This window comes from Halichoerus grypus, chromosome 2 (genome assembly GCF_964656455.1).
Source record: "Halichoerus grypus chromosome 2, mHalGry1.hap1.1, whole genome shotgun sequence".
Taxonomy (NCBI): Eukaryota; Metazoa; Chordata; class Mammalia; order Carnivora; family Phocidae; genus Halichoerus; species Halichoerus grypus.
This window is the reverse complement of record NC_135713.1, coordinates 140,785,493-140,807,699: the sequence shown is the minus strand read 5'-3', so window position 1 is coordinate 140,807,699 and position 22,207 is coordinate 140,785,493. Positions and strand designations below refer to the sequence as shown.

The 22,207-nt window shown below is 48.8% G+C and overlaps 1 protein-coding gene across 5 annotated transcripts; it reads right to left on the bottom strand.

The window, feature by feature from the left end:
* Positions 1–1,069: 1,069 nt before the first annotated feature.
* On the bottom strand, positions 1,070–20,813 carry TICAM2 (TIR domain containing adaptor molecule 2). Of its 5 annotated transcripts, none has more exons than XR_013445863.1 (4): positions 20,674–20,813; positions 12,199–12,311; positions 7,347–8,268; positions 3,716–6,468 (listed from the first exon to the last, which is right to left on the bottom strand). XR_013445863.1 is itself a non-coding variant. In XM_078067604.1 (3 exons), exon 3 carries the CDS (start codon positions 3,629–3,631, stop codon positions 2,915–2,917), a length of 717 nt encoding a protein of 238 aa, XP_077923730.1. In that variant the 5' UTR covers positions 3,632–3,687; positions 12,199–12,311; positions 20,674–20,813; the 3' UTR covers positions 1,070–2,914. The 5 variants fall into 5 exon arrangements, 3 of the variants coding, with proteins under 3 accessions (XP_077923730.1, XP_035934874.1, XP_035934875.1); XR_013445862.1 differs by having other exon boundaries at positions 3,716–6,465; XM_078067604.1 differs by lacking the exons at positions 3,716–6,468; positions 7,347–8,268 and adding an exon at positions 1,070–3,687.
* Between the last annotated feature and the right edge of the window lie 1,394 nt (positions 20,814–22,207).

Sequence of the window (22,207 nt, the reverse complement as noted above, 5' to 3'; positions counted from 1 at the left end):
ATTGCCACCATCCATTTCCAGAAACTTCTCATCACCCCAAACAAAAGCTCTGTACCCACTAGACATGACTCCCTATTCTTCCCTCCCTCCAACCCCCAGTCACCTCTGTTCTTCCTGTTGCTATGAATTTGCCTGTTCTGGGTACCTCATAGGGTAGAGTCCTATATATAATATTTGTGTTTGGCTTTTGTGTCTGTTTTTTTTTTTTTCCACTTCACACGTTTTCAAGTTCATCTAATGTTGGAGCATGTATCAGAATCTTCTTTTTGAGGTAGAATAATATGCTGTTGTTTATAAGAACTTGGGGGTTTTATTCATTTGTTTGTTTTTAAAGATTTTATTTATTTATCTGACAGAGAGCGAGAAAGCACAAGCAGGGGGAATGGCAGACAGAGAAGCAGGCTCCCAGGCTGACCAGGGAGCCTGACTCGGGGCTCGATCCCAGGACCCCGGGATCATGACCTGAGCCAAAATCAAGAGTTGGATGCTTAGCCGACTGAGCCACCCAGGCGCCCAAGAACTTGGGTTTTTAAAGGACACCTTGGAGTCACCATACCTTTGGGGACCTCTTGTTAAGTTAGAGAAGCTTACCTTATGGTGTGGGTCACGTGGCATTGGGTTTCTGTTTCCTGCATCTGGAAGAATCCTAACAGACCTGTTCGGCACAACCCAGGCCCTTCTGTGAAGCTCCAGGGTGGGCAATGAAGCCCAGAGAGTCCTCCATGTGGAAGCTCTCCAGCGTGAGGCACAGTGTTACAGAATTTCTGTGTGCGTGTAAATCTGATCTACACATACGTACACACACACAAACATACAACCAAGGCTGCACCTTGACTTCTTGTCATCCTCGGTATAGTTATTTGGTAGTTCTTTTTACAGCAGTTAATTGCAACATACACAGTTATTCAGGACTTCACATTTTTCTTCATTACAAAAAATGTATTTCACTCCAGATTGAAGGAGACGCTGTGCCTGGTACTCTGTGGAGGAGTACAGATTAATGCCTTTTTTTCAAAATACTTTCCCACAGTCTTCCCTGGAGTTGGAAATAATCAAGTGTAGTCAAGGGTAATGAATAGAAACATTTATTTAAAAAACACCATCCAGCATCCATGGCTCCCGCTTTGGTAGTAAGCAGGAAGGGTGGGTTAATGTTTTTTTTACTATATGAAATTGGAGATAGATGAAGCCGCAGAGGGGGAAAAAAAGCGTATTATTAAAACTGAAAAAGAAAAGTGAGTAGTAAGCTACTATGATAGAAAGGGACTTTAAGCAAATGTCACCGCACAATGAAAACAATCTCTACTTCAAGGAGTACTATAAAGTAGGAGATTTGACTTACTTGCAGGATTATGGGAAAAGTTCCTCGCAGAACATTCGGTCATGGCTATGAAGAGGTGGAGGCAGAAAGATGTGAGCAGACCCCAGGACTAGGAGGAGACACGAAGTGAGGATAAGGAGAAAGAAACATCAGGCAGAACGTCTTTACTCAACAATCCCTACAAAAAATGTATTTTAAAAGAATCTGAGTAGGCAAGTATTGTAATTCAGTTTTGACTATGAAAGTGTAGCAGATAGCATTGGAAATCAATTATGCTGTCAACACATTAGCATATCCTTTCATTGGGAGCCTATCTTAAGCCTCCTGCAACTTATTACACATCACATTACAAAATTGTTGTTTTTTCGCTTGTCCCCTTTTCTGGTTCCTAGTTGTTCACATTCTGAGAGAGGACAAAGGCCCTTTAGAGCTCCATCAATTCAAGCCTTTCATGTCACAGATAAAGGAGGAGAAGGTCACATTCAGCCCCAGCAGCAGACTGGACAGGAACCAGGTCTCCTGGTCCCCAGCGGCCGCTCTGCGCGTTACAACATGACGTGACTCGCACTCCACCCCGTCGCCCGTCTGTACCTGAGGGCTCTCCCTCAGCTGCAGGTGGGCCAGGAGGGCACGAGGGGACGGGACAGGGCTGGGTAGGCCTCTGCGGGAGGCTGTGATGCGGCACACAGAACGCGTCTCCTGCTTCCATCCTAAGTCTGCGGATAATCTACGACGTACAGACGCGCACACGCTGAGGCTACTCTGATCACCGAGCTGAGAAATACTTCCTGGGTAGAGCCCTGTGAGTGAGAGGAATTTTTTAAAGGCTGCCCTGAGAGAGATGAAGAACACCGAGCCAAGGACACACACACGTTTCAGAAACCGTGCGCATGAAGCCCTGGTTACGGATGACCTAACAAGAGCTTGAGGCTCTAGGGGACCTCAGGACAGGGCTCCCCGGAGTCCCCTAGCCACAGCGCCACCAAATGGGTGGCTACTCAATGGTAGGCACTGTCTCCAAATCCCCCAATTCCAGCCGAAGGAAAAACAGCAGTCGATCGGATTCTTGTAAAGCGCCCCACCACTCTCGCATCGGCTTTTAATTTCGTAGGCATCGTCACTCAACATTCTGAATGTTCTCGTCGGGGCCACGAGACCAGCCACGCTCCGCTGGGGCGCTTCTGAGAGGGGCCTCCCCAGGAAGGGCGGTCAGATCTCCTGGGGACCTTCTGTCCCGCGTGTCCTTTGCGAACAAATGGAAGCGTCATCGTATCTGTACAGCATCTCTCACCGACGTCTGGTTTCAAGGACTGACACAAGGGATGCAAATGAAGGCTATCCTTTGTGACACGCACGGACCCAGGAAAGGAAAAGAGGAATGTTCTCGAAGCTCGGACAGTCTCAAGTTTACCCGAAATATGGAAAAGTACCTCCAAAGGCTACGTGGTGTCCCGCAGAAATGTATGGTGCTTGAGCGCCTGGGCTTGTGTCAGCTTCTGTCAACTTCTTGCCAGAGCTGGGCCTTCTTAAGCGGAGACGAGCGGTGGCCTTTGCCAGACGAGAGCCAGCCAGCCGCGTGTTGGGGGCTCCGTCTCAGGAGAGGGCCTGGTGGCGGCCACTGCTTCGGCTCTCCTTCCACAGAGTCTGCTGGATCTGATACACGGACTCCTGGAAGATTCTTTCAACCTGGGTGGGGAAGCCCCGACTCTTTTCCTCCAGGGCATTGATGGTCCGCAGAGCGAAGGGAGTCCTGTCGCGGGGCAGGGGCTTGTGCAGGGGCCGCAGGGGGATGACCGAGTTGTACTTGTGCTGCCTGTTCACCGAGTTCATGAGCGACGTGTAGAACTGGAACTTGCACCAGGTGTCTCTCAGGAAGTTCTCGGTCAGTAACAAGATGGTCCACGCAGACCCGTTCACGGCGTCGTCCAAGTTCTGCAGGTGCTGCCGGCCGCAGGGCATCTCGGCAAAGATGATCCCGGGCTTGATGCCGAAGTCGTTCTCCAGCACGTTCTGGACTCTGAGGGCCTCGTCTGTGTCGTCCTCTGCGTGCAGGATCACGAACTTGAGGAACACCTCGTCCTCGTCCTCGTCCTCCTTCTCCGACATGTCTCCCCGGCCCTCGGCTCCCTCGTGCTCCCCAGCGGACGCCGGGGCCGCGGGGCCAGGCTCAGCCAGAGGGCACAGGGAGAGGTCGTCGGGTGTCTTGGAAGCTGACTTCTGGCGTCTCTGACTCATTTCCACCCCGGGGCTTTTACCCCAGGAGAGAGAGAGAGGGCAGGGGTCTATTTTAGACTTCCCGACACCCATCATAAATATCTGAGGCAGAGGACGAGAGCTTTACTTCTTTTTCAACATTTCTTTTCATTCTACAAAGAGAAGAAATAACAAAGCGGGCGAATGTTGTGAATGTCATCCAAACATTACAAATGGAAAAAAAAATGTTTTTTCATTCAACCTGAAAGCCTCAAAGAGATCATAATATAGAGGTCCTGAGGAAGAAATGCCAATCGGATCTTGGGGAAAGGAAACCCCTCGTCTTCTATGAGCTTCAGGAGGACTACCACGGATGGTCAAGGGGGAGAGGAACAGGGAGTCCCTTTAATGGAACAGGAGACCGTTGGAAATCTGACATGGTATTATAAACCTCCAGAATAAAGTCAACTGCTTTGGTATTTGAGTGAGACAAGACGGTACCATGCCAGTCTGTCCCTATGGAGTTTAAATCCAACTTCTTCTTTTTTTTTTTTTTTTTAATTTTATTTATTTATTTGACAGAGAGAGACACAGCAAGAGAGGGAACACAAGCAGGGGGAGTGGGAGAGGGAGAAGCAGACTCCCTGCTGAACAGGGAGCCCGATGCGGAACTCGATCCCAGGACCCTGAGATCATGACCTGAGCTGAAGGCAGACGCTCAACGACTGAGCCACCCAGGTGCCCCTAAATCCAACTTTTTCATTCTCGAGTTATCGTGTAAACTAGAAACAGAAAAGTCGAGAGTGACAGAATACTCAAATATTAAATACTCAACTTATTTTCATATCAAACACAAATACAAAACAGAACACAAATACCAAGATGACCAGCTGGCATTTCGACTAACTCAGCACAGAGAGAAGATCTGAAAGGTCGAATGAAACGACGTCCGGGGTTCACTGGCTTGGAGCTCTTCCGTCGGCTGGGGCTCAGGCAGTGGCGTGGGGCTGGCAGGGCGATTATAGTAAGGGTTGAGGAAAGTAAGGAATACCTTCTTCTAGCTAATCCTGGGAATGCTTCAGAAAACTGAGTACTCACCTCGGGAAAAAATTAACTTCTGGGTTTGGGAGTGAAATCTGGAAACAAAGGCTACGGATCTTCTCCAGTGAAATCAACAAAGAATCATTATAGTCTATCCTCATTCTGTTATTTCATTTATTTATTTATTTTTGAGAGAGAGAGAGCGAGCGAGCATGAGCGGGGAAGGGCAGAGGGAGAAGGAGAGAATCCCAAGTAGGCTCCACACTGAGTGGGGCTCGATCTCATGACCCCCAGATTATAACCTGAACTGAAATCAAGAGTCGGATGCTTAACTGACTGAGCCACCCAGGCGCCCCTTGTTGTGTTATTTTATAAAAATTCTGAAGTCAGAGTGGAAGAATTAGATCCGCTGTGAAAGAAAAGTGCTTCACTGAATCTGGTTTAAGCAAATCTTCAGCAGTGTTGTTAACAGAACCCCCAAACAGGCAGTTTCAAGAGGGATTCTTTTATCAAAAGATAGAAAATTTAGAACAGATAAATACAGGTTTCATACTTCAAAAAAAAGGGCGGGGCTCTATTCCAGAGCTTTTAAATTTATTGTTTATGAACAAAGACCAGAGTTCAAGTCAAGAATTTAATTAGGCTTACGATCATCATGACATAGATAACACAGCTTACATGTACCAAGATAATTCAAGGTTAGAAGAAACCACTCAGCAAACATTGTGAAGAACTGTTATGGGAAGAAAAGATAAGGAAAAACACAGAGCCTTTCTTTCTAATGTACCTACGGAGTGAAAGGGTTTGCTACTCCCTCTGAACAGTGAGGGGATTGCTGGCTACTCTAGTAAATGTATCATGTCTGTACTTTAAATTCTACTCCACAGTATATTATGACAGCTACCGAGAGATAGTTTAAGGCATACCTCTCAAACGCTAATACATACATTCCAAATAACAAAACCGCGTGAATTTGGACTCTTCACTGGTTAAGATTTACTGCTGACTCTGTTATTGTGTTACGGAAAAAGGTGTCACTCTGCAAAGCTGAAGAAAAAAACTTCTCCTGCATATTAAATAATAATTGTCGAGCGACGTATAGAATTTTTGAATCGCTATGTTGTATGCCTGAAACTAACACAACACTGTATGTTAACTATAATTTCAAAAAAATTGTTAAAGCGTTCAGAAGACCCTATTTACAGTGTCAATTAAAATGTTAAACCAACCTAAGACCATTACCTTCCTCACTAGCCACTGCAAGTAAATATGGTTGGAGTAAGACAACAGATATTCATAAAAAGTGTCCCAAACTACAAACTACTAGGGTAAAATGATGTGTCAAGCCAGACTCACGGAATCTCTTGACATGAACAAAAATAAGTAACACAAGAAGAGAACTGCAACTTTAGGTCTCGTTTTTCTTAAACACTGGTCAGCAAAAAAAGAGCAAAAGCTTCCAGAAATCTATGATGGTGCTGTTCCAACCCACTCCAGAGCCCTCCTCCCCAGTCCAGAGAGAGGAGGGTGAGCGACAACGTCTGGAAAACTTCACTATAACCTTCTAATGTGGAGGCAGAGAGCAAGAAGCCGGCCACGGGGAAGAGACGTGCACAGCTGTGAGCCGGAGGGCGGCCTCTGCCGGCACCACAGTGCTTCCTAGATGGGCAGATGACCTCCATCCGGGACTGTGGTGCTCAAGGCTGGAAGGACCGGTGAGAACATGACTGTGCTCCCGCCGAGCCAGACTCCATCTACCAGAGGGCTTTCCCACAACGCAAGGCAGGCATGAAAGGCTGAAGGAAGGAGCCCGGGAAGATTCTGGAAGGTCCCCTCCCCATCAGCAACAGGCAGATGCAGACTGAAAACACCTTCTTCCCCTCAGTGAAATGGAAGGAGCATGAAGGCGGCTGCTGGGGAGAGGCACACGGAGTCACTGGTCACAGGAATGAAGACGTCTGTGTATACATTTTTTCATTTACTTTTTAAGAAAAGGTAGTGGCTGAAATACCTAATGACTTTGAAAACGTTGATAGTGAAAATTCTCATTTCCCCATCCCGCCTATTGCCTCCATGGCCTCCTACCGGTGACCATTTATTAGTTTCTTCTATATCCTTCCACTGTTTCTTTATGAATATATATCTTTTTCTTTCCTTTTCATAAAAAAGTATCATTTACACGTGTAAAAAAACACACACACCCACTGCAAAACAGCAGCGGACAGAGATTGCTTTTCCCGTTAATACTCTAAGCTCAGAGCTTTCCACAGTAGCAATAACTTCTTCATTCTTCTTTATAACAAAATCTTCCACCACGTGGTTGTACCATAATTGTTCCCTGTTCTCAGATATGTGAGCTCTTCCCAGTCTGCTACTATTACGAACAACGCTGCAGAGAGCAGCTTTCTATAAAAGTCATTCCATAGGTGTGCAAGTTCATTTGCAGAGTAATCTCCCCAAATGGGATTTCTACATCAAAGGACAAATGCGTTTGTAATAATGAGAGATTTGGCCAAATTACTCTCTGTAAGACTGAAACTTTTGTGTGTGTGTGTGTGTGTGTGTGTGTGCGCTTTTAACCTGAAAGAATGACATCCCTACCTCCACCCCTTGTCCCAGAAAAGATCTAAGACCAAAGCTGCTGACAACAGCCCCACCGAGCTAATGACATCCTCTGAGGGCAACAATTCTGTGGAAAAAACCCATCAGAATGAAGTCCTTGAGCTGAAGTTCTGAAGGGAAGATCAACAGGTCCTAGATAAGAAGGAAGGGGAGTCCAGAATGTACTCACCTTGTATCTGGCCAAAGAGGGTCCCAATAGGATCCCCCACATTAAAGGGGAGTAAGGTGAAAAGAGGAGTATGACAAATGTGCATTCTTGGCAAGTAGCCATACAGACTATAGGAAACGAAAAGAGAATATTAAGAAGAATAATAGCATGCAAAAGACAAAAAAATTCCATTTTCATCAAGACTGTGTGCTCTGGGGGCGCCTGGGAGACTCAGTCGGTTAAGCATCTGGCTCTTGGTTTCAGCTCAGGTCATGATCACAGGGTTGTAGGATCGAGCCCCGGGGTCCTCGGGCTCTGCGCTCAGCGGGGAGTCTGCTTAAGATTCTCTCTGCCTCCCCCCCCCCCCCCCCCGGTGCACACTCCTGCTACTAAATAAATAAATCTTAAAAAAAAAAAAAAAAAAAGACTATGTGCTCTGGAATCTGACTGCCTGAATGTAAATCCCAACGCCCTGCTATAAAAATACTGTGTGACTTAGTCCAAGTTGCTTGGTATCTTTGTGCTTTAACTTCATCATGTGTATAAAATGGTGATAATTACAGTACCTACCTTGAGGGGTTTTATGAAGATCAAAATGGCTGAGAACAGTTCTCATACATGTTGGCAGCTGTTATGGTTATTAGATACATAACAAGGGAGCTAAAGAAAAATTTACAGAAGCAGTGCATAGGCTCTAGGACGGGGCTACTCCAAGTGCGGTCCGGGGACAAGCGGCCGGTCTCTGATCGGTCTGGCGGCCAATCCCATCAGGTAAGTATGCTTTTCAGCTCAGCTGACGTTTTTCTCAGAGCAAGACATTTTCTTTCTTTCTTTTTGGTAAGATTTTATTTTTAAGTAATCTCCACACCCAACATGGGGTTTGAACTCACGACCCCAAGATCAAGAGTCGGCATGCTCTTCCGACCAAGCCAGCCAGGCGCCCCTGCAGGACATTTTCGAAGAAGAAAGTAGCACGGTTTACCTTCGGTGTGCGCTTCTTATAGTATCCTAGACAATCACTCTGAGGGGCACTGCCCTACGCCATACTGAAGAGAATGGGTAACCAAAGAAACAAAAACATCGAAGCTGGGAGAACAGAATTACATGAAGAGAGAGACTGCAGATGAATCGAGGGTCTAACGCCATTAGGAAAAAAACAGAGAAGGCAATGAATGGAATAAACATGATCAAAACCAAATCAGATGAACATGGCGGAAAGGCTTGAAAAAAATCAGAGAACATGCAGGGGCAAAAGGCCGTGACAGTAAAGCCATTTGAAAAAAATACATCGCTACAGAGACTGGAAAAAAAATCAGAATAAAAACCAATGCATCTGAAATAGAAATTCAATGAATGTAACACAAAATTCAAAGATAGAACAGATTCACTGCCCTCAATCAAATGCTCAGCCTTCCCAATCACAACCAGACCGTATGCGCCTTCTGATGCAATTCGATATGTACCCAGCATAACGCATCATGTAGTCTTGCCAAAAATGTTTAGCCCAACTCCGACCAAGTCTTTAGATACAATTACCAGTTTACAGAAATGAGGAGGACGTGAGAAACGTCCATCAAGAGGGGAAGGGAGAATCAAACTGTTTGATGTCCATATCGCGGAAGACTGCTCGGCAATAGTAAGGAATGAGCTACTGATAAATGCACTGATGTGGACCGAATCCCAAACTCATTATGTTGTATGAAGGAAGCCAGATCAAAAAAAAAAAGAGTACAGAATCTGATGCCATTTATATCCAAATTCAGAAAACGCAAATGGATCTACAGAGACTGAGAGCATTCCTTCAGACTTGTCAGGAGGAAGCCTGATCACCCCTCTTCTTCATAGCGTTTCCTCCCTGCCCAAATGGCATTCTTGAGAAACACGTTGCCCTTTATTTTTAAAAATCCGTGGTACTTCTAGGGCTATGTTCTAGATGCTTATGAATTCTAAAATTCAGGCTGCTCTCTGACTTGACTCGGGTCCATCCCCTCAGGACCGCGGGGTGAGGATGTGTAATTTGATGACACGCTGAGGCTGAATCTATAAAATACAAACAGGGGTGCCTGGCTGGCTCACTCGGTGGAGTGCGCGACTCCTGATCTCGGGATCCTGAGTTCGAGCCCCATGTGGGGCGTAGAGCTTACTAAAAAGTAAGTAAATAAATAAACTTTAAAAAAAAATACAAACAAATTCCCAAAGAGGAAGCTTGTTTTTCTTAAGAGTGAAAGAAAAGCATCCGGCATGGTAAGCAGTTACTAAAAAGGCACAGTCTGAATTCATTCATTCAACAAATATTTAGTTAACCATCTACAGTGCTCTAAAAGCTGAAATTCAGCAGTGAACAAAGCAGAAAATATCCTTGCTCTCATGAAGCTTAAATTCCGGTAAAGGGAGATAAACAATAAAAAAGGAAATATGTGTAACACATAATAGAGTATAAAATATATATGCACACTCGTACAGTATGTAAGAAAGTGGTTAAGTGTTAGGGGAAAAAAGGTAAAGAAGAGAAGGCTAATAAGGACTGTTGGAGGAAGTTTTGTTTATTTGTTTTTAAATGCGCGTGTCAGGGAACAAGGGACCCATCTTAATAAGACATGGGTGAGGGAAGGCATCTGTGCGAGCATCTGGAGGAAGAACATCCCGGCCCTGAGACAGGAGAGGGCCTAATGCCTGACGAGGTGGGGGTGCAGTGGGGCTCGTGAGCAGGCGTCCAGAGGGAGGAGGTAATGGGGAGGAGCCGCCAAGGGAAGGTTTTGAGCAGAGGGAGGACATGATAGGACTTCTCTGTCACAGGAGCCCTTCTGTCGTGCTGAGAACAGAGCGAAGAGAAGCAAGAACACGAGTGGGGGAGGAGGCTATTGCAGGAGCCCAGGAGGACCGTGGTGGCTGGTGGCTTGGACCAGGGTGCAGTGGACGCGGTGGGAAGTGGGTGTATTTTCAAGGTTGAAGGGACAGGATTTGCTCATGATGCTGAGTAGGCAGAAGATACAGAGTCAGGAATGTGGGGGACAGGGCCAGCCTGGGGATGTGTATTTGGCTTTTATCACTGTGTAGACTGTATTTGAAACCTAAAGACTTACGAGGTTGTTAAAGATGTACAGACTGAAAAAGGAAGTGGTCCACGGGTGGAGCGCTAGGGCTCACCAGCGTTATCTGGTCAAGTACCGCAAGAACCAGCAAAGACAACAGAGAGTGAGTGGTTAGGAAGGTTGGAGGAGCACCAGTGGAGTGTGGCACTGACCAAGACGCTAAGGGAAGGAGGCGGTTCGAGGGAAAGGGAGCGTGTAATGGTCTTGCAGCGCTTCCAGAAGCAAAATGGGCCACGCCGCCCAAGGAGCCCTGGATGGAGGGTGTAGGGTGTGCAGCTTCGGGGGAAACCTCACTGCACAGGCTTCAAGAGAAAAGAAATTCAAGACTGAGTACAAAGAATTACTTGGAAACATTTTGCCATAAAGGGAAAAAAAACCGGGTAAGAGTTTGGGGGAAGTGTAATGCCCTAAGAGGATTTGCTACAAAGAGGACTGTCTGTGGGGCGCCTGGGTGGCTCAGTCGGGGAAGCGTCTGCCTTCGGCTCAGGTCATGGTCCCAGGGCCCTGGGATAGAGCCCCTCGTCCAACTCCTTGCTCAGTGGGAAGCCTGCTTCTCCCTCTGCCCCTCCCCCTGCTCATGCTCTCTCTCCCTCAAATAAATAAATGAAATCTTTTAAAAAAAGATGACTGTTACCTAAGGAGAAAGAGCTAGTGGAGAGTGATGCTGGAGAGAAAGACAAGGGCTGCTGGAGGGATGGCCCATGTGGGCAAGGGGGGATCCAGTGTACCAATGGGGGGGGTCTGCCTTCGCCGGGGAGAGAAAGGACCGTTTTCCCTAGTGAAAATGAAAGAGGGTGGAAGAGACAGGACAGGTACGGTGGCTGGGTGCGTGTAGCAGGGGACACCCATGAAAGTTCCCTTCTGACCGCTTCACCAGTCTCAGTAAAATAGGAAAGCAAACCCCTTCCTAAGGACTGCCCCAAACCTCCAGCTCCCTTTGAAACATCAACAGTCCAGGATGGAACCAGTTAGGGGGAAATGGCTGTGTCCCCAGGGCTGTCATTCTTTCTGGGCCCCAGTGCCTGTAAGACCCCCAGCAGAGGATGTCCCAGGCAGGAGGAGAGCTCCCCTCCCAGGACAGCCCCTCTTCCTCAGAAACTGCCCAGGGCTTCCTCGGGGTGCTTCCTGCCGTCAGATCTCTTGTCCCCGTCCCTGGCTAAAGGCAAACACCACTGTGAACTTCTCTTTCCCACTCAGTTGACTTTTCTCCCCTAGACCTTTGTGAGGGTTAATTTTCTGCGTCTGCCTGGCTGGGCTCTGGGGCCCAGGTGTTGCTCAAAAGCCAGACCAGATGCCACTGTGACGTACGGGATTACCGCGTAAAGGGGTATCCTATGAGTCAAGCAGATTACCCCCCCCGCCCCGCCCTGGAACGTGGGTGGACCTTACCCACGAGGTGAAAGCCTTCGGAGCAAGACAGCCCATGGACGATGGTTTCACTGACAATGTTTGGAATTCACGATAGTGTGCAAGTGATACGCATTCAGTAGAAACCACACTCGGAATTGAGAACCTTCCTTAAGAGTGTGTTGCCCTAGAATGAGGTGTGGATACGTGCATTTTTACCACTTGGGAAGAGAGGCTCCCCAACAGCAGGAAGTGAAATAAGGAACGGAAGGCATTTCAGATGAAGGCATCCAGGGCCTGAATCCTGCAGCCCCCAAGGAGCCTTCTTCTTTCCTATTTGAACACCACCACCTTGTGGTGAATACACGTAACATCAATGGTTTCTTCAATTAGCACGCCTCGTCGTTAGTAATAAACAAGTGTGGGAAACTTACTCTGCACCAAGACCTCTGGGTTTTAGGGATGTGAAGCCAGGCTACGTCGACAGTCACCGCACTGGCGCTCCATCCAGGACAAGGGGCGCTGCCAAAGCGCTCAGGAGGGACCCCTGCAGCCGAGGACACGTGCATGAGTAAGGCCGAGGGAGGTGGACGCTTTCTGGGCAAGACGAGCAGCATTTGCAAAACCACTGAGGCACCACAGAGCCAAGGACCTTAGGATCGGTTGGCACCAGGTGCTTATATGGCTCAGGTATGTGGGGGCGGGAGGGGGGAGGGTACCAGTGAGACACAAGGATGGAGATAAACAGGATTAGTGAGGGAGGGGCCTGACATACTCTGTTGAGGACTTTGTGTTTTTTTAAGATTTTATTTTTATTTTTTTAAAAGATTTTATTTATTTGACAGAAAAAGAGACAGCGAGGGAACACAAGCAGGGGGAGTGGGAGAGGGAGAAACAGGCTTTCTGCCGAGCAGGGAGCCCGATGCGGGGCTCGATCCCAGGACCCTGGGATCATGACCTGAGCCGAAGGCAGACGCTCAATGACTGAGCCACCCAGGTGCCCCAAGATTATATTTATTTATTTGAGAGAGAGTGAGAGAAAGAAAGAGAGAGAGAGCATGAGCGGGGGGGAGGGGGGGGGCCGAGGGAGAAGCAGGCTCCCCGCTGAGCAGGGAGTCCGAAGTGGGGCTTGATCCCAGGACCCTGGGATCATGACCTGAGCTGAAGGCAGATGCTTAACCGACTGAGCCACCCAGGCGCCCAAGGACTCTGAATGTGATCACGCTGGCAGACAGAGAGCCCCTGGCAGGTGTGAGTAGGAGAGACACGATCTGACTTGTTCAGGATGGCTTCACATCGCTGCAGGGCAGGAGACCAGGCTGGGGTGTGTACAGCTCTAGTCTGGGAGAACCACCCGCTGAGAGGCTGTGGCAGTAACCCAGGTGCAGACGCAGAGCCCTGCACTAAGGAAGGGACGGGGGGACACAAAGATCTGCAGGGAGTCACAGGGGCTCACGGAGAAAGAAGCCGGTATGCCTCCCAAGCCGGTGCCCTGTGTAACCTGGCGCGTGGTGTTGCCATCTGCTGATGTGAGCGGGGTGGAGGTGACCTCTTCCTCTAGTCTGGGACACAGGGAGCTTGCCCCGTGACCTAGAAGAGGAGCTGTCCAGGAGGCACTCACACGGGTAGGTGCGGGGCTCCGGAGATGAAATCGTGAGCACCTGGGAATACGCAGAAGGAGAAGAGCAGAGAGCTGAAGACCAGAGTTGATGCCAAAGGGGCGTCTGGACGAGAAGGGGCCAGGCGGGAGGGGCAGGAGTGGCAACGGAGCAGCAGGGAAATCAGACCCAGGATGGGACTGGGAGCCAAAGGAGGAGAGGGCTTCAGGCAGGGGTCAGCGCCCACAGCACTTAGCACCTCAAGGCCCCGGGGAGCGATTACAGGGGAACGGCGGAATCACCAAAGGAGACGATGGTGTGCTCAAGAGTCTACAGGAGATGGGGGCATCGGGAAGGGCAAAGCCTAGCTAAGAAGGAGACAAGAGGCCAGCGGCCACAAGGGAATGTAGGGTCAGGAGGAGATTTCGTTAAGAGAAGAGAAACTGGGAATGCTCAGAAATGGAGGGAATTTGCTCATAGAGAGGGGATGACAAATAGGGGTGTGAGCTTCTTAGAGCTGAGCGGTTAAGCTCCTGGTCCTGGGTGGCTCGGTCTCTCCTACTCTCCCCCTCTCTAGGAGAGGAGAGAGGCCACCTGACTCCTGAGAGTGCTGGGTCCCGGGATAACGCCTGTGATGATGTGGGGACCTACGGGACTTCCGGGGAGAAAGTGAGGAGAAAGTGAGCGCCCTCTGTCTCTAGGAGGGGTAGCTGCGTTATACTGGGAGACAGCATCCTGTTGCTGCTAGCGCTTTCTGGAAGTGCAAGTATGCGAAGACGGGGGAGAGTCTGGAGGTGAAGCCGCCAACGGGGTGTTCTGTAGCAGACTCTGCAGCTTGGCTCACCCGAAATCCACTCCCAACTTCCTGTTTGCAGACCTTCCTATACCTCCTGTACCACAAGCACTAAAAGCTGAATTTCCTAGGCTCCCCTGAAGGTAAGATCCCAGGTGTAACTTCAGTTCTGCCAATCAAAGTACTCACACGTCTGAGTTAACTACGGAGAGAGAGGCAGGCTCCAGCAGGGACGGCGTGATTCCAGAGCCGGCAGCTTGCTGGGCTGGCAGGAGCGTCCCTGGCAGAAGCCCAGCCCGGAGAGACCGAGTCTGCTAAGTGGTGCTCTGAGCTGTTCCTAGAAACTCAACCTGGAGTCTAGCTCTTCAGCTTTCCCAACGATACTCTAAGTCCTGTAATAACCTCCAATGCATACCCTTCTGCTTCAACTAGCCAGAGTAGATTCTGTTCTATGCAACTGAACCGAGATGGATAGAGCATCCACATTCACGACAAGGCACTACGGCAGAGGTCAGCAGCAAAACACGGCCCGCCACACATTCTTGTAAATAAAGTTTTATTGGGAGAAAGCCATGCACATTCACTGATGTGTTGTCGATGGCTAATTTCATGCGAGAGAGGCAGAGTTGAGTAGTTCCAACGGAAACTACATGGCCCATAAGAGCCCACGATACTTACTGTCTGGCTCTTCCCAGAAAAAGTTTGCTGAACTACAGTAATTCCCTGACCTACATACAGCATGGGAGTGCCGAGCTCCATGAGGCTGCCAGGATGCCAAAGAACAGACCTATGCCAGCCAGACAAGGAACACGTGGACTTTTCCTTGGCTTCTTTACACTGGAAATCTTTTTAAATCCCACTCGGGTATTCAATAACTTCAGGAATACAATAAGAATTTGAAGCCACTCGATCTTATACTGAAATAACATTATTGACAATCGGCTGTCATGTATTTATCTCCTTTGGGGGGTTGTGCAGAATCCATAAGGATGGCAAAGGCCGACATAAATGAAAGGATAAACTGTCAAATATTCCCCACTGATATTTATTTATGGTCAAAGTGAACCAGTGCCTGCATTTTTCATTTTAGGTGCCAGGCCTGTATTAGAAAGGTCAAGGTTATGGGAGCCTAGCACCCTCTAGCGTGGTGTCACAGCACTGATCACAACTCCAGTTAAGGATGTGTACGTGTATCGGCTTAGTTTCTCATTTTTCCCACTGGAATGTAAACTCTACCAGGGCAATGACCAAGTCTGTCCTGTTCACCGCTGCATCTCCAGGATCTAGAGCATGATCAGCATTCAAGAATATCCTTTGAATGGATGAGACAGTGTTCCAGATATAAGACTAATGCAGCCTTCTAGGTTTAGAGAGAGAGCTAAAAAGAGAGCTCTTTACCATCATCATCATCATCATCACTATCACATAAATTACTGCCTCAATCAGAAGAGGAACTAGCCAATCCAAACATACCTTGTTGGATTTTTTAAATGAGCCATTATGTTGCGTTTTTTAAAAAATGAGGTGAATATAAATATGGTATATTCAAGACACATCCCAAGCATCATATTTGGCAGAAAACATCTCCTTTTCTCTCCAGGCTGAGTTAATTACTGCTCCTCTGGATGCCCATAATATCTTGTTTCCATCTCTGATAATATGTACCACCCAGCACTCTGATTTCCTTGCTGGCCTGGGAGGTACCTTCTGCCTCATCTTCCCAGACTTCATTACGGCCAGTGGCACCATCACTTGCCCAGTGACCACAGCCAGACCCTGGAGGCATCCCTGACACCTTCCCCTTCCTCTCCTATGGAATTTGGATGCTCTCCTATGCTTTCACTTCTAAGTTGTTCCCCAAGTCCTGTCTATTCGACCTCCAAAATATATCCCAAGTCCTCCCATGTTCCCTCTGTACCAACACCCTTCTACTACACTTCTTCCCACTTGGTGTGGTACATGCTTTCCTGGTCAGTCTGCTTCTTTCCCCGCTCGGCAGCTACAGTGACCTTTACAAACACAATCATCTGATCACATTACTCCCGTTTACAATTCTGCAAGGGCTTCCTACTGCTCTTAGAATAAAAAAGAAACTTTTTTTAATTATGTAAGTGTCAGGTGTACAGGATTATAATTCAACATCTATATGCACTACAAAGTGACCACCCCTGAAAGCCTCCCACAGAATTTCTTAAAAAGGCAAATGAGATGCTGCATGATCGGGCTCTTTCAGCTCCAGCCTCAGCTCATGTCTCTCTCCCCTGGTTCCTCCAGGCCCGTACACATAGTCTTTTTTTTTCAGTTCCTCAGGCTAGCTCAGCTTCGTCCTGTCACAGCATGTCTGGGAATGTCTCACTGCAATTCTGACGTCTGAGGTATAGGACCCTACTTTCTTATTATTAGAGAACGTGGATGTAGCATCCCAGGCTAGTCAAAGTTCTACTGGAGGTAAACAATCAAAATGTCCAAACACTGGCGAAGGACAACCACAAAGTATGCCATAGCGTTCATGTGACTGAATCCTATTAAATCATAAAAAATGTTAGAAATAATATTTTAAGGACCTGAGAAAATGTTTCCATAAGTGAACAAAAGTAGACTATACAGTCTGATCTTATATACAGTACGATCTCAGCTCTGCAAAACAAGCTGTAGAGAAAATAGATTGTTAAAAAGTATACTAAAAAGGTAACACTGGTTATCTGTGTACCCCAGATGTCTGAATATACATACACCTATATGCATCTCTCTATGTAGGTATATCTTCTTTTTTTACAATGATAATGCAACCTGAAAAAAAGATTTTTTAGTAAATAAAAAAAAATGGTTTTCCAGGTTTTGTATTTTTAAACAGAAGTCATGTTAGCTTGATTTCCAGGCAGTTTTATTGCTTATGTGCTATATCTACACATTCCAGATGGCTTTAGCCCATCTCCACGATTAACTGTTAGCTCTCCTGTTTTTTAATCTATACACAAACTTCCCAAGAGTCCAGGTTTGCTAATTCTAAATCAAAACAGGGTTCCTCTGATTTTCTACTTTATTTTTTTTAACATTTTATTTATTTATTTGAGAGAGAGAGAGAGCGCGCGCGCAAGGGTAGGGGGAGAGGCAGAGGGAGAAGCAGACTCCCCGGTGATCGGGGAGCGGATGTGGGGCTGATCCCAGGACCCTGAGATCAGGACCTGAGCCACCCAGGCGCCCCCAATTTTCTATTTTATTGTAAAGCACCAGAAGGCAGAATATGTACCTCCCTCATACCGGCAACAGGTCCTTAGAGCAAGTAAATGTTTCATCACTTATAAAACAACAGAAACAAACGCAAAAACTTTACTTCTGTGAGGTATAAAAGCAAAAATACACAAACGGATCCTCACGGGCACCTGCTTTTCCAGCTGTGTGGCCTCCTTTCTCCGCTGCTGGGAAGCTCCAAGTTAGCGAGCGCTGAACACACAGCAGCTTGTGACAGGTGTTCTGATTTTAACTTCACTCCTGGCTTCTCCTTAACTGACCTGTTCTTATCTTCAATTTGTTCCGTACTCCAAATGCCCTCATTTTAAATGTTTATTTAATCCTCCATTGTACATATTTATTCAAGTACCTGAAATCCCAATTCTGAAATGAGAGCATTTCTGTCCTCTCTTTAAAAGAAGGGAAGGTAGGTACACATGCTACTGATGTCATCACAGAACTAGTTCCTTGGGAGAAAAGTGAGAAAGCAGCACTAAAAATGAAACAGGTTAAGTGACTGCCTTCAGCTCAGGTCATGATCCTGGAGCCCCAGAATCGAGTCCCGCATCGGGCTCCCTGCCCAGCGGGGAGTCTGCTTCTCCCTCTGACCCTTCCCCCTCTCGTGCTCTCTCACTCTCTCAAATAATTAAATAAAATAAAAAAAAATTAAACAGTCTTTTATCCCCCAAAAGCCTTTTGTAAAGATAAAAATATTGTTTTTCACTTCTATCCCTACATATTTTAAAAAGAAACCTGAAGTTTGCTACAAAATCTTGATATTCTGACTGCGGCTTAGTCACCACACAACTCAGAAACTTGTATATTTCCTGAACAAGCGCCTTCATTTTTCTTCTTCCCATTAAAACTACCTATTCCTGGTGCCATTCGAAAAACCTCCCAACGGGCAACTATCATTTCCTAATGAAACAAAAGAATTGGGAGAAAAAAAAATCATTGCACATTCTTTTCGGCAAAGTGACCATTTTTCTTTCATTTTCTATATGTAAAGGGAAATCTTCTCCAAATCAGGAAGCACATTTTATAAAAACGCTGAATGTAACAGCAAACTGTACTTATCAAAATGACACTCAAGACAAAGATGGTTGTGTATTTTTAATATTAGAGAACGCTAGACGCCCACCATGATTTAAAGGTGCCACAGGCTTTGTGGAATACTAGAGAATCATATTCAGTATCTAACAGCAACCCGCACCAAAGGTCAGGAGCAAAGGGCTGTTAAAATAGCCAAAAGGCAGTAACCCCCGAGATAGTATTTCAACGGGGAAGCGAGGGGAGTGAAGGCGAACAGCCTGTGAGGGTCGAGCCCAGGCCCACTGCAAGCAAAAAGAACAGCAGTGAGGTCAGCCTCACCAGCGGAGTGAGCAAGGGTGAAGGGGACAGACAAGATCAGAGAAGTTTTTGGAGGCTCAATCACACAGGGCTTTGAAGCATTCGTAAGAGTCCGGTTGTCATGATTTTGATGAGAAGCTCTTGGAAATTTTTGAAGGGAAGTGAAAGTTCTGATTATATTTTTTAAAAAATCACTGCTGTTTGGAGAGAGACCATAGAGGAACAAGCGCAGAAGCAGGAGGACCAAATGAGAGACTTACAGTCATCTAAGTAAGAGGAAACTGTAGTTTTTGTTGGAGAGCGGTTGAAATGTGGTCAGATTCGAGGCATTTTTTCAAGGCAGAGTTAACAGAATTTGCTGGCTGCTTGGATGTTGGGTCTGAGCTGAAACGACGGCAGTAAGCTCCAGTGTGGTCGGGAAGGTCAAGGACGGGAAAGCAGGAAGGGAGGACTGGGTGGTTGTGGTTTCACCGATGCTGTTTGGACAGCCTAAGTTCAAATGCCCATCAGACTTCTAAGCTGAGCTGCTGAGGAAACAGCTGGAAATATGCATCTGGAACTCAGGACAGAAGTAAAGCGAAACATTTGGAGGTCACCAGCTCCGATGTTATTTACAGCCACGGAATAGGGCTTGCGGTGGAACCCGCGATGGGAGAAAGTACATGGCCAGAAAGAGAGTATGTCCAAGCCCTGAGCGCTGCGGCTGGCACGCCAACATTCAGTGGCTGGGAAAAGAAACAGAAACCTAGAGACACAGGAGGAGGGGCCGGGGAGAAGGAAGGAGATGCAGGAGAATGTGGTGACCTGGAAGCCAACTGAAGAAAAAACATGGAAGACGAGGGAGCAACCAACCCTGTGGTGTAAGGTGAAAACCGGCACTGGGGCGCCTGGGTGGCTCAGTCATTAAGCGTCTGCCTTCAGCTCCGGTCATGATCCCAGGGTCCTGGGATGGAGCCCCGCATCGGGCTCCCTGCTCAGCGGGAAGCCTGCTTCTCCCTCTCCCACTCCCCCTGCTTGTGTTCCTGCTCTCGCTGTCAAATAAATAAATAAAATCTTTAAAGAAAGAAAGAAAACCGGCACAGAGTCTGCCTGGACTTCACAAGTGCCACGGGGGGTGATGGAGGCAGCCTGACAGGAGAGGAGGCAGGAGGAAACAGGGGTGGAACTAGAACCGTGGAAGCAAGTCTTTCATTCAAAGAGCTGCTTTTCGTCTCGTTCTTAAATAAAGGGGAACAAAGAAATGGGTGGGACCTAGAAGGGGACGTCTGGTCTGGGGGTGCTAAAGACAAGAGAGTTATTAGCAGGTACTTGTTACATAAATAAAAACACTCCACGAGGAGCAAATGACAACAGACAAGGTGCCAAAGATTCCACAGCCTAAACGTAATTTACATTTCAAGTTCCGTACAGCTGGGCACGTGAGTGACATTTCCTGTGCTTCAGAGGGAGGTACAGCAGTTTTCCTGACCTGCTCACCTACATTCCGACATAAATGAGGTATAAGATGGAGTTAACTCCATTTAGAGTCAACACACTATTTCAAGCGTTAAAATGCATCCTACCTTTAAAGATTTCTTTCTTTTTTTAGTTGATTGCCTGAAAACTAGCTCACAGCTGCCAGTCCAGAGTGCTTTTATCCAAATTAGCTTTTGGCCAAGACGCCAGCCAAATACAAAAACCAAAACCGAAAGTTTCAGCGTTCGCTCCGTGTGTCCGGCTGAGGCTCACGAAGAACCTCTCAGCCACTTGCTTCTGTTCTGAGATTTTTTTCCCAAAAACAGGTTTTCTGGTCAAAGGGAAACTAGAAGCAAAGCAGAAGGCTGCGCCGACTCTCACTGCTGAGGGAGGCAAGCGCCCACCGAAGGGACGCAGGCGCGCCCGCCGGCCCCAAGCCCCGCTGCCCCGCCGCCGCTCCCGCCCCGGCGCCCGCTACTCGCCTGCACAGCGGCGGCCAGCGCCCGGCCCCGCAGCTCCCTCGTCTTCCTCTCCCCGGCGCCGAACCCGCCGGCGGCTACTTCCCCGGCGCAGCCGGGACCGAGGTTGCTCGGCCCAGCGCGCAGGCCCCGCCCCTCGCGTGCCCACGCCCTCCGCCCCCGCGCGCCCCCGGGACTGAGCGTGCCCGGCCCAGCGCGCAGGCCCCGCCCCTCGCATGCCCACGCCCTCCGCCCCCGCGCGCCCCCGGTACTGAGGGTGGCCCGGCCCGGCGCGCAGGCCCCGCCCCTCGCGTGCACACGCCCTCCTTCCCCGCCTGCCGCCTGGAAGAAGAGTACACGGGCCCGAGGCGCAGGCCCCGCCCCTCGCGTGCCCACGCCCTCCGCCCCCGCGCGACCCCCGCACTGAGGGTGCCCCGGCCCGGCGCGCAGGCCCCGCCCCTCGCGTGCCCACGCCCTCCGCCCCCGCGCGCCGCCTGGAAGAAGAGTACACGGGTCCGAGGCGCAGGCCCCGCCCCTCGCGTGCCCGCCCACCGCCCCCGCGCGCCCCCGGGACTGAGGGTGCCCCGGCCCGGCGCGCAGGCCCCGCCCCTCGCGTGCCCAGGCCCTCCGCCCCCGCGCGCCGCGTGGAGAGTATACGGGTCCGGCGCGCGGGCTTCTGTGCCGGTAGGCTCTTGGGCGTGAACCCGCAGAGGGTGGCCCCGAGGCAGCCGATCCCAGGAACCCTCCTGGGGTCTCTGCGCAGAAGGACGAGAGGGCCAGGAGGGGCGGAGGAACGGCAGTCACGCGCGGCGGGGGGGGACTGTCACCCAGGCGCATAGGCACAATCCTTGCGCAGCTGCGGCTTTTTAACGTCCCCGGACGCCCTCGCCTGGAGGCCGTGGGTGCGGTCGACGCCAGTGTGTCTGCTCCGCACAGACGTAGGTGTTGGGATGAGGGCTGCAGCCGCTGCCTTCGCGTATCCCAGACAGGAGCCCCGAAACTCTGAAGGAAAGAAACCCCGGGCTTACCCAAACCCTAGACGCTTCCCGAGGTTCTGACGCTCCCCCAGTCCTCCAGGCTGCCCCCTGGTTTCTCTGGGGCCCCTTCACTGACTAGTGCTGTCGTCGGCCTTGGGCAGGGATGCGGGGCGCATCAACCCCTGCGAAAAAGCCACCAAATTATCTCTCTAGGTTTCCCTCCGCCCAACCGAAACAGACTGGAATTCCGCTGAATATGAAGGGAGAACAAAAAAGCAATCAAGTAAAAGAAGCAAAAAAAGCCTTATAAAGCCAAATACCTAATTCTACCCTATCTACCTCAAGCCCCCAATCCTAGTCGTACCCTATCAACCCAGTTCACAAATGCTCTCCACCTCCATTTTTTAATACTCAGGCAACCCCTACTCCCTGCCAAAATTTCCTCTCCCTGTACTTCACCTAACAACCCTTCAAATCAGTGCTTTTCAGTTTTTCCCCTGAAATACCACTAATGACAAATGTGATAAACATCTCCCCATTCACCACCCACATGGCATTCATAAACCAACCCTGAGTCACCA